The sequence below is a fragment of the Diabrotica virgifera genome, chromosome 1 (genome assembly GCF_917563875.1).
Source record: "Diabrotica virgifera virgifera chromosome 1, PGI_DIABVI_V3a".
Taxonomy (NCBI): Eukaryota; Metazoa; Arthropoda; class Insecta; order Coleoptera; family Chrysomelidae; genus Diabrotica; species Diabrotica virgifera.
Window position 1 is genome coordinate 299,513,569 of NC_065443.1, and position 13,363 is coordinate 299,526,931.

Sequence of the window (13,363 nt, forward strand, 5' to 3'; positions counted from 1 at the left end):
TTTACATGCGTTTTAACGCATGTAACGTAGAAATAGTCTTGATTGCACTAGTACCTATTCTACCTACTCGTTCGATTTTAAATGAGAAATCATAGAAACATCACTCACGCACTAGTTGTTTGTAGCTTTGTTTAACAGTAACACAATAAATTTTTAGCAATGCAAATAATCAAAACCGACATAATTTGACTTGAACTTTCAAAGGCGCTAAGCAGAATTGCTATTTTATTTTTTAATCAAAAGTTATTCGGGTTTAAAAATTGCAGTTTTTCGATTTTTTGAAAGTTCAACCGCGTTTATCTCGAAAACTGTGCATCCTACTAAAAAACTTGTAGAAATATTTTTTGCTTAAAATGACCCAAAAAATACAAAATATTGTTTTGTTTTGCCAAAAATCGCTGTTATTTGATTCCTCAAGTTCTTGGTCTATAACAATCTTATCGACATCCGGATCAACTGTTACCCAAAAAATTCGTGTTCTACGGGTCAAAATACATAAAAAAAACTTGGGTAAGTCCATCTGAATTAACGAGGCCGTTGTACCCCCCCTGGCGACAGGACTATGATAGACGACAAGCAAAAAGAGAAACTTTTGAAAGGATACTAAAACGGTTTCAACAGACAAGATACTTAGATTGTAAGAACGATTTTACTAATATGCAGATCCTCAGTGACACTAAGGATTACATTTAATTGCTGTTTTCTTCACTTACAATAGTTTTTATTCGAGCAGATTTATCATAATCTGAGTGATCAGTCCGTTGAAACCGTTCTAGTATATTTTTAATCGTTTCTCTTCTTAGTTGTCTTCTATCAAGGAATTTCTGATGAAAAATTCTTATTGCTAGTAGCACATTTTTGTTATATTCCACTAGCACCAAAATCTTATTAATCAGTTTCTCATAAGAAAAATACATATTAGTAATGGTAACGAAGCAACTGGATCTATAAAAATAGTATAATATCAAATTTTTAAGGAAATTTAGTGTCATAGCCGACTAGGTAGAATATTGTATGTTTTTATTAATATTTTGCGCACCAACAACCTTAACTACGAATTTATTTGGATATTTCATCCAATAGTAATAAATTAAGGATCAGACTAGATTATGATGTATTTTCTTTTCCAAAAATTATTTTTGATTAAATATTTTCACAGCCACCTAATAAAATTTCACGTAATTTTTCTTACAATTAATGTTTGGCTTACAGAATCACGAATAACTTACAAATTAAAGCACTTAGGTATAGGGAATGCTTAAGAAATAAAAAAGTACCATAAAATATCATTTCCTTAAAATACTTAAATACAGGGTGTTCCATTTAAGAAAACTCAGAAAATACTCATTCCGAGTTTCGACCCATCCTGTATACTAAAATTAAACATTTCGCTATACTGTTAATGTCTAACAATAGTAGACTATATTAAAAATCGTTTGAACATAAAATAAAAATTTGATGTCAAATCACTAAAATTCTACAGGGTGTAGATTTTGCTACGAAATTAACAAAAAAACGTAATTATCTTTTAAACTACCTCGTATAATATTACAAAACCATATATTTTAAGAAAGGAAACGTCGAGGAGAATCCAAAAATGTAAAAAAATACAGGGTGTTCCATTAAAAAAAACATAAGTTTGTGTCACCCTGTCAATACGGACGACCCTGTATATTTGAAAATATTTTTAAATTATGGTACTATGTGTGCCCCAACTTTTATCTAAATAACTTTTTTTCGTATCTCTTACGAGAAACGAGTAATTGGACTTTGTCACACTAATGCCCCACCCTGTATGTGACACGTTTCCTGGTAAACGTATAGGATGTTTGGAGTCAATTTAACAAGATGACTGGAACTACATATGCATTTTTTGACTTGTGTCACTTTTCTTTCGGATGAACGGTATAGCAAAAATCCACATCTCAAAATTCCTTTTAACGCCTAGTTCTTCTTCTTTATCTTCTTTTAATTAGTCATATTTATCACGTAATTTTCGTCAACGTTATCTCTTAAGAAGGTTATGAAACAGTTTTCTTGTGGCACGTCTTAGTTAAATTATTGTGTTTATATGGGATTAGCCTTAGATATAGAAATAAGAGAAAAACTAGGAAACACCTTTAGACCAGTAAGGATCTGTGGAAAAATGTCTATTTTTGGATGTGAGAGGTGGCATTCGGATTTTTGCAGATAAAGTTAGGTGACACCTTCAGTAATAATAATTGACTTATGCTCTAGTGATGTTGATTATAGTTACTTTCGAGTAATCGATACAAATCGTTACTTTTGAATAAAGTAATCATTTAAAGTATTCGTTACTTTGATTACTTTGATTACTTTTGTATTGAGTATTTCTCGGTAGATAGGTATTTTGTGTAGGTATTCGGATATAACAAGTAATCATTTACAGTATTCGTTACTTTGATTACTATGATTACTTTCGTTACTTTTGTATCATTTACAGTACTCGTTACTTTGATTACTATGATTACTTTCGTTACTTTTGTATCATTTACAGTACTCGTTACTTTGATTACTATGATTACTTTCGTTACTTTTGTATCATTTACAGTATTCGTTACTTTGATTACTATGATTACTTTCGTTACTTTTGTATTTGAGTACCGGTAATCATATCGAGAATCGTATTTCTCGGTAGATAGGTATTTTGTATAGGTATTCGGATATAACAAGTAATCATTTACAGTATTCGTTACTTTGCTTACTATGATTACTTTCGTTACTTCTGTATTATTTACAGTATTCGTTACTTTGATTACTATGATTATAATACTTTCGTTACTTTTGTATCATTTGCAGTATTCGTTACTTTGATTACTATCATTACTTTCGTTACTCTTGTATTTGAGTACCGGTAATCATATATAGAATCGTATTTCTCGGTAGATAGGTATTTTGTACAGGTATTCGGATATAACAAGTAATTCATTTACAGTATTCGTTACTTTGATTACTATGATTACTTTCGTTACTCTTGTATTAATTTGAGTACCGGTAATCATATATAGAATCGTATTTCTCGGTAGATAGGTATTTTGTATAGGTATTCGGATATAACAAGTAATCATTTACAGTATTCGTTACTTTGATTACTTTTGTATTTGAGTACCGGTAATCATATCGAGAATCGTATTTCTCAGAAGAGGTAGGTATTTTGTACAGGTATTCCGATATAACAAGTAATCATTTACAGTATTCGTTACTTTGATTACTATGATTAGTTTTGTATTTGAGTACCGGTAATCATATCGAGAATTGTATTTCTCAATAGGTAGGTATTTTGTATAGGTATTTCTATATAACAATGACCTTCACCGATCTGTTTAATGGATAAAAATGATTTTATATGTAAAATAGGAGATGATTGAATGCTCGAATATTTGAAATTTATGGAAATAAAAGGCAGATATCACCTAGTTGCTCGATATTTGCCTTTTATTTCCATAAATTTGATATGTAATTTATGATTTTAAAAATTACAAATAACAATAGGGGCGCCTGATATAATATTGACCAGATGTTTTGATAAATTTTATCGGCCCGTGCAGATATCTATTAGGATTTTAGATTTTTGGATCATTCGAAACAAAAAAGGTGTTTTGTAATTTTTCTCTTGTTGGTCATTTTCGAGTTATACACAAATTAAAACCAAAAAAAAGGAAAATGACAATTTTTAAGGCTAAAAAACATAGTTAAAAAATAACATTTTTGAAATTACGAAGTACCTAAATTGAATTCAAACCTTCTTCTATCAGTTCTCGAAAGGATTTTATGCTTATTTCATTTTAAAACTTTGTTTTTTAGTTATTAATGCAGGCCCCGTCTTCTTCCCTTAAGACCGCTTCGTGTTCGTAACAATTAAAAAATATATATTTTAGAATAAAACTTACCAAAAATTCTTATTGAGACCCGATAGAAGAAAGTTTAAGTAATTTGAATTTAGATACTTGATTACAAAAATAATATATTTTACTTGTGTTTTTGGGTCTTGAAAATCGTCATTTTTGTTTTTTTTTTCAGTTTTAAATTGTTTATAACTCGAAAACGATCAACTTAAGAGGAAACAGTAGCGATCAACAGGTAGCGAAAACGCGTTCCAAGATTGCGGCTGTAATTTTGAATATTTTTTCGAGATATTTGGCACACATATTCGTATTATAATAAAGAATGGCGGTACAGAGCCCAATTTGAAAAATATATTAATATGTGGAAATTACTCTGTAATTAAATACAACATTAAAAAACGAGCCTGTACCGCCATTAAGAAGAACAAAAAAATACACTTTCTTCAAATAAACTTTTTTATCCGATGCCTAGATTTTGTGTCATTTTGGAACTACTAAAATTTTTTATTTCATTAGTAGTTCCAAAATGACACAAAATCTAGGCATCGGATAAAAAAGTTTATTTGAAGAAAGTTTATTTTTTTGTTCTTCTTAATGGAGGTACAGGCTTGTTTTTTTAATATTGTATTTAATTACAGAGTAATTTCCACATATTAGTAAATTTTTTAAATTGGGCTCTGTACCGCCATTCTTTATTATATTAGGAATATGTGTGCCAAATATCTCGAAAAAATATTCAAAATTATAGCGGCAATCTTGGAACGCGTTTTAGCTACCTGTTGATCGCTACTGTATCACCTTAAGAGAAAAATTACAAAATACCTTTTTTGTTTCGAATGATCCAGAAAATTTAAAATAATATCTTACCGAGCCGAAAACAATTTATGGGCCATTCCACGAACATACGCCTGTTTTGGATTACTTCGACAACGAATATTTTACTGTGCAACATAAGAAGTACGAAAGTAAATGGCGCTAATAATTATTCCAATACACAACAATGTAATTTGAAATTTACTTTCGTTCTTCTTATTTTGCACAGTAAAATATTCGTTGTCGAAATAATCCAAAACAGGCGTATGCTCGTGGAATAGGGTATAGTAGAATTTATTAAAAAAAGTCATTTTTTGATTATTAATTAATTATTGTCTGTATAAAATTATATCGGGAACATTTTGCTTTTTATAATTTTTAACAGCATAAATTCTATATCAATTATTGTTGAATATTAAACCGGTTTTAAATTAAATTAGGTTTTTTAACAAATGTAAACATATTTTAAGTTTTTTATTTTTATTTAAGCTATTTATAATACAAAAATAAAAACAATAAAATACAATAATATAATACAATACAATAAAATACAATAATACAATATAATACAATAATAATAATACAATACGATACAATATGCAGGGGTCGGCAACTTTGGCCCGCGGGCCGCATGCTACCCTCTTTTTGAGGGCCCGCCAAAGCATCAATATAATTTTAGAAAAAATCAAAAAACTTAGTGTCGTGCCGAAATGTGGCCGATGACAAAAATGCGGGCTAACAGAATAATGGGAAGGTGTATTTCACTACAACGACAGTAGATACTTAATGAGAAATACAAGTTATTTTTAATTTGGTAAAATAATTCAGGTCTTATCATAGAAAAAATAAATAAAATGCAACAGAAAAAAAAATTAATGAGAAAAAGTGTGAATTTAATGAAAAGTTAATTTCTTTATTAATAATTTTATTAAAGCACTATGCTTAATTTGCAAAGAATCTATAAGAGTACCTATTCAAAGAAATTAGCTTGTCTCACCACTACATGAAACACAAAAGTGAATGTGATAAATTTGAATCTCAGTTCAGACAAAATAAAATTGGCTCTTTACAAAAATCATTAGACGGACAACAAAGTGCTTTTAAAAAATGTAAAGAACGCAATTCAGCATTAAGTAATCAAATATTTCAAAATAGATTGCTTAACATAACAAACCATTTACGGATGGATAGTTCATTAAAAAATTTATTAAGGGGAAAGAAAGAAAATGCAAAATTTTGACGCCTGTCAAAATGTTCAATGTATTTTAATTGTAATCATTTTTTTCGAATCTTGAGAAAACTAATAAGTATTTTTGAAAAATTTAAACGCAGTACTCGTATAAAAGATTACTTTATTACCGAGAGCCGAAAGTCCCTTAGAATGAATATAGTTTCTTTTGGATGAGATATTTGAAATTAAAAATCACACCAAATTTTCTCTTTTTTTTTCACCCTTGTAACTTATTAAAATAAACATTATAGAAGTTTTCAGGGACTTCGCCTTCGGTAATAACGTAATCTTTCATTCTGCGTTTCAATTTTTCAAAAATAATTATTACTTAGTTTTCTCAGGATTCGAAAAAAATGAATCCCATTTAAATAGCATTGAAACCGAAAGTTCGTACCCGTTCCCTTAACGCAATTTGACCAAAACAATTTTAAAAATTTGAAAATTTTAATTTGTCTGTACGCAGAGCAGTTCGATGTATTAAAATTATATCAATGTTTAGTACAACAACAGAGGTAGAGGTTTAGTACAACAAAAAATGAGGTGTTCTCACCAAATAATGCTTCAAATACGATGTACAGAATAATTTTGAATTCGGTTCCGCTAATGACCTTTCTTTTTGTCCTTAACTTAAAAGTTGAAAAAAGTTTAATTTCTCTTGATTCATATTTATCGTCTAATTATTTTAACTGTACTAATGTAATATGCGATAGAAATATGGAGGCGATTTTACCTCAACCTTGTACAATAAACGGACAGAAGAGGTCATTAAATTTAAGTACCTCGGGTTATTGGATCGATAGCAGTCTAAATCCTAATCTAGAAATAAGATCTAGAATAGAACAGGCCAGAAAATCTTTCGAAAAAGTTAAAAGACTGCTATATGATTCTCGAAATAAATTCGAAATTCTACTACGTTTATCAAAAACCTACGTTTGGTTGACTCTTCTCTATTCTATGCAGTTGAAATGTGGATCCTTAAAACTGCAACCATTAATAAATTGGAGACCTTTGACATGTGGATCAACCGGAGAATTCTCAAAATTTGTTAGACATCGCATACCTCAAACGAAGAAGTGCTGCACGGAATATGCAAAGCACGATAACTTTTCAACAACACAGTGAAAGTTAGAAAAACATCATACCTAAGCTACATATGTACTGAGAAAGAATAAGCACTAATATATATGCTCAACTGACAGTGAAAGGAAAGATCGAAGGAAAGAGGGGAATAGGAAGGAAAAGACTATCGTGGCTAAGAAACATCCGACAATGGACAGGGCTAAATTTTGAATAGCTAATAAGAACTGATACGAGACAGACAAGAGTTTGCAATAAAATTGTAGTAGCCAACCTTTACCTTCAAAGGAGAGGGCACTTTAAGAAGAAAAAGAATATGATATAATGAAACAATAAAATATATAAAAACAATGTCGTATATGTAAAATCAAAGATTTTCATTTTCATGTAGAAACATTATCATTTCCACATTTTCTCCGGTCAATCGATTTCTTCTGTCAGAAATTAATTGACCAGCCGTTGAAAATACCCTCTCTGATGGTACTGATGTTGACATTATGCATAAATATTTTTTGGCCAATTGCGCTAAATGCGGATATAAGAAAGCTCTGGTTTTCCACCATTCCAGAGGGTTTTCTTTTCTAGGAATTAGACTTTCGGCTAAATATGCCCTTACTTCGATGATTGCTGCTGCTTTTGAGTCGATGTCTTTTGGTGTCTCTACGGCCTTATCAAAGTCTTCCCAAACTAAATTTTGATCGTCATTTACGGCCGTTTCTTCTCCGGTATTCACTTCGTCATTGTCATGGTCATGAATAATATCTTCCGACCGTCGTTCCGAAATGATTAGTTTAGCTACCTCATGTTGAATATGCTCTTTGGTACTATTGGAGTTATAGTCTGAATCAAACACTTTGGTTTTGAACCTTGGATCCAAAAAAGCACATCTTGCCATTAAAGTGTTTGATTCAGCAGAACCGAATCTTGTCCCTATCTCTTTTTCGTAATGATAGATAAGATTCTTAATTTTGTCACTTGTTGTACTCTGTTCAATTTTATGGACAGCTGAAAGCAGGCCCTTTACAATGACAATTACCTTCGATAAGGTTACATTTTGTTCTGCACTCATCTCTGTAGTGAGCTGTTCAAACGGCTTTAAAACGCAACACATTTCTTTTAAAGCGACCCATTCGGATTCCGTCAACAGTTCTACAGGAATCTGCAGAATTCCTATAGTTGCAGTTAGAGGCTCGCGAACTTTTAGAAAACGCTCAATCATAAAATATGTAGAGTTCCATCTGGTCGCTACATCGTTTTTTAATTTTAATGATCTTTGACCCTCATTCATCTGACCTTGCATAGCCTTAAATTTAGTGTTAGATTTTGTACTTCTATGAAAGTACTCTACTATCGCCTTAACTTTTTTTCGTAATGGGGACACATCAGAAATTTCTAACCCACTTTGAACAATTAAATTAATCGTGTGAGCAAAACATCCAATGTGACCCCACTCAGTCAACTTTATTGCTGCCTTGATATTTGAAGCATTATCTGAAGTTACCGTGAAGACTTTTTCTAAGATATCCCATTCATTCACAACACTGTATAAGTCATCTTTTAAATGTTGCGCGGTTTTACTATCATCAAACTGATGACATTTTAATAGAGTGGAATAAAGCGTCCAATCTTTTGTAATGAAATGGACTGTATAAGCTAAATAACTCGTTTGACTGTGTTGAGCAGTCCAACCATCGGTGGTAATGGAAACTGAACTAGCGGTGGACAACAAACCTTTCAACTTTTCAGTTTTTTGGCTGAATTTTTGGGGCAAAAATGAATAGGTAAATGTAAAACGACTGGGAATGACATAAGATGGTTCAACGCCCGCCATTAGGTCCCTGAATCCGCCATTTTCAACAAATGAAATTGGTTGCAAATCATGTACAATCATATGTAAAATTAAGTCATTGAGTTCTTGCTGTCGTCGTAGTGAACAAGGTCTATTTAGGTGACTTAATATTGATGTTTGAAAGGGGTTGTTTTAATTTTTTAGACGACAAAGGCAATGCAGATTCAGATACACTTGTTAGCGTCGTAATCTGACTTGAAGTTGAAGCAATGGATTGAGCATCTTCATCATCATTTGGCTCTACAAGTAAAAAATGTCGATTAGCCGTCATCGAAAAAAATCTATTAATACTCAAGGCAAATTAGAAAAATACAAGGAAAAATTATTTAGTAATTATTGGATTGCTGCAATCGAATCTTAAGATTGCATCAGTAATATAAGTTTATAGAGCTAACAGAAAGGGTGCTATTTTGTTTATTGACAAATTAGCGCTCCAAAATCTTCTATTTTTCAGTTATTGCTCTGTAACCAAGATTTTAATTTTAAACCAAAACTACCCGAATTAAAATTCATAGTAATTTAATTGGACACAGATTTTTCCGCTTTCCTTTGATAAAAATTTTTCTCGGAAATTCGGGTATTCTCAATAAAACTTTTTATTTTCAACTAAAATTTTAGGGAAGCAATTATTCATTATATTTTCAGAAGCCGGCGAAAATGGAACAAAAAATAGTTTAACAACAATTAAATTGTTAATTAATACTATATTGAATATAAATTAAGTCAATTAAGTTAATTATAAATTTACGGTCGCAATAATAACCAGATTCATTGTGGTACACCAGAGTAACTATGAATTTTGTATAAAAAGGCACTACTCGTATACCTGTCTAATGTACTTTATAGAATTGAAATTGGACTATCAATTTATTTAATTATCGATGAATAATTTATTCTACAATTTAGTTGAAAGTAAAAGATTTTGTTGGAAAAACCCAGATTTTCCGAGGAAAATTTTCGTCGAAGGAAATCGGAAAAAAATAACTCTGTGCAGAATTAAATTACAGTAGATTTTAATTCGGGGGGTTTTTGGTTTAAAGCTAAACCCTTCGGAGTTACAGAGCAATAATCGAAAAAAAAAACAAAATTTCGGAGCTCTAATTTGTCAACAAACAAAATAGTACACTTTTTAACAAAATAGCTAAAAAATATATTTTTTCTTCAATTATTAAAATTTGTGTTAAGAAAAAAAATATCCTATATATTTTATGATGTAGTAAAACTAGTAAACTGAATAATAAATTTTGTTTGATTATAATATGTATTACAAACACCCATTCCGTAAAATAGTTATTTATATACCAAGTCAGTAAAGTCTTTACTGACGTGGTGCATACAAAATTTTATCGCCAACATAATTTGGTTGGAAATCAACTTAGAAATTGAATTCCGATGATTCGCACCCTAAAGTTGACTACGTAAGAGTTTGGGCTCTGCAATAATTTAAAAATAATTAAAAATTTATAAAATAAATTGAATAAAAACCTGTCATTTATCTAACTTCTTTAAAATCTCATTACAACTTATAACACTACACAATTTTTTTTAATTTGATTATCTTCATTATTCATAAAATTAATCATCTTTAATTTTAATAATCCCTGAATTAAAAGTACTGAAAGCTTGGATATAATGCCAAAATATATTTTATCTACAATTTCAGTTTCTACAAAAATTGGATATTGGTTTTTGATACTTACTTGCAATTTACAATTTAAGATCTTTTGAAATTTTAGATGTCATAATAAACAATTTCATGGCAGTGATGACAGATAACTTGCAAGATGGCCGCTTTCGATTTTTAATCGATAGTTAGGTATCACTGTTATCAGTATTGAATAATTACTAAATCGGTAAAGTTTTAATTTATTTTATATGAATATAATTACAAAATACTACAGAATTTCACTTTTTGACATAAATTTAATAGTTAATAGCGCAAATTAAATAATTAAAGTAAATAAATTTTAAGTTCACTTAAATTCTCGCAATTCGATTACTGCCATCGATCATTTACATTCAATCTGGTTTAATTTGATTAATCGCGGCAGGTAAAGTAAAATTCTGCTTTCAGTACAATAAAGTGTTAATGTACTGCCGCAAATGAGGGCAAATGAGTACAATAATGAATTATTTTAGTGACTGTTGGCGATAAAAATTATTAACAATGGACACATTTCTTGACCTAGTCTAGATTTACATATACACATTAAACTATTAGACATTATAATAATGATTCATTTCGGCAGTTTTTTTACCTTTCCATAGGTTATTATTGTTGAATAAGGTTTATTATATCCGAGTCTTAAATAAACCTCGTAAATATACATTTCTGAATGGCCCTTTTTTTTGTTTTAGTCTTTAGTGTTCTATAAATAGGTCGCTAAGACTTAGACAATTAGACACCGCACGCACACATCTTATGATAAATTGAATGTCACTCAAATGCAATAAAATTTACATGAATATATTCGTCTCTGAATCAAAGTTTACGGAAATCACATTTTTGAAGTCCATAAAACTCTCCTCTTCATAAAAATTATTAGTATAATTATTATATTGTCACTATTGAAAAAAGATTAACACAGCATGAGACTAACCCTTACTTTGGGGTGGGTCGGTGGAAGTGCACTGTCGTACTGTACGCTATGACTGTAAGGTCATCTATAAAAAATACTTTAATACCCGGAGAAAGATTTACAGTTCCTTTTCACAAAATATTTTTTTTCTTTCTATCTATGTAGGTATTTACATACCCATATGATATGGATATGATTTTAAATTTATTTATGTGTATCAATTTTCGTTATTAATTGAAATTCAGAGTTGGTGCAATCTACTGATGTAAAGGACATCGCACACATATTATGGAAAATATAATGTCACTCAAATTCAATAAAATTTATACGAATAGATGCGTTTTAAATTAACGGTCAAATCTTATCATTGCGCCAACTCTATATTTTCAATAATAAGAGCAGAAATTGATATAAATAAATTTGAAATCAAATGGGTACGTACATAAGTTAGAGTTAATATATACTTCGAAACGTTAATAAATTCATTTTTTAGTAAAATTGTGGCTTATTTCCCATAAAAAATACGTAATTATAAAAATGCCACAAGGAAATAGTTTCAGCACAACATTAAGTTAGAGAGAGAAAAAATATTTTAAAATACCCAAATTGTCGGTACTCCATAAATCAGCGGATTAGTTTCACTAATCCGCTTAGACCCAGCGGGGTTTAAGCTCTTGTGAATAGCACCCAGAGCAATAGTAATTGTAACTGACACTTTTACTGACTTAAAAAATGTGATTTCGATAAACTTTAATTGCAATTTGCGCCGTAATTAATCATAATTAAGAGTTGGCGCAATGATAAGATTTGACCGTTAATTTAAAACGAATCTATTCGTATAAATTTTATTGAATTTGAGTGACATTATATTTTCCATAAGATGTGTGCGATGTCCTTTTATTGTATTTGAGTGATATTAAATTTTCCATAACATGCGTGTGGTGTCCTTTCACAAGAAATTTATACTTTTCACTGATAATGCCTGTATAGATAAAGACGACAGATGATACAAAGGAAGCCTCGTTCTCAATGTGATAAATACTGAATTTAAAAAATATTTTTGAAAAACATTTTGTCCATTGAAAAAATGATTGCGAAATACTATATGGACATAACTCATTGAAGCAATTTATACGTGGAAAGCCTATCGATTCGGCTATAAATTTTGGGCTCTTTGTTGAAGTAGCGGACATTGTTATAATTGCTGAATCTGCAATGTGCAACTCACTGGGTATTTTTTGACAACTTATTTAACAGCAGAGATTTGTCAATTCATTTACAAAAATGTGGATACCGAGCAATACGAATATTGCGGGAAAATATAATATTATCGAAGTGTCATATACAAGATACGAAAAGAAGCTCGTAGTTCATATGATTTTCAGTTTGATGTACCTAAATAGAGAAATATTTTTTGTAAAATTGAGGTAATAGGTGTGTTACTATAGCATCTAATTTTGACAATATAGAACCTACTAAGCTACTACATTATATTGAACCGTAAGTTCAAAAGAAAACGTTTAATTTCTCAAACACAAGTATAAAAAATTCTAATACATAATTACATGGCAGGCGTTGATCAACACGACTGGTTTGAGTGCTATGGTTTGTTGGAAAATGTTCCACTAAAATCAGAGCCAAGAAGTGGTATTGGTCAATATTCACACGATTCATTGATTTGGCATTAGTAAATGAACTAGTAATAGAACTTCTCTACAACGAGTCAATAAGTCAAATATTACTTTATTAGATTTTCGTCGAACTGTAGCAGTTCCCTACCTAAAATTGACTCTTAGTTCAAGAAGTGTATAGGAAGACCGAGTACATCATCAGCAAAAGTTTCTATGGATGTAAGATTAGATATATGGGAAAGAACCCTTCATGGAAAACGTGAAAAGCAGAGGCGATGTCAGGGGGAAAATTGTAAAGCCAACATACTGTGGAAAAT

General features: G+C 30.3%; 2 protein-coding genes across 2 annotated transcripts in view; one reads left to right on the plus strand and one right to left on the minus strand.

Moving 5' to 3' along the window:
- LOC114329400 (protein sprouty) overlaps positions 1–13,363 on the plus strand; it is a 467,319-nt gene that overhangs the window by 208,112 nt on the left and 245,844 nt on the right. The gene's annotated exons all lie outside the window — the stretch shown is intronic.
- Positions 7,355–8,818, minus strand: LOC126878518 (E3 SUMO-protein ligase ZBED1-like). Its single transcript, XM_050641273.1, has one exon. The coding sequence runs from the start codon at positions 8,816–8,818 to the stop codon at positions 7,355–7,357; it is 1,464 nt and encodes a 487-aa protein (XP_050497230.1).

Excerpts from the sequence above, each read along its gene's own strand:
- LOC126878518 (XM_050641273.1), bottom strand. The coding sequence starts at position 8,818 with ATGGCGGGCGTTGAACCATCTTATGTCATTCCCAGTCGTTTTACATTT.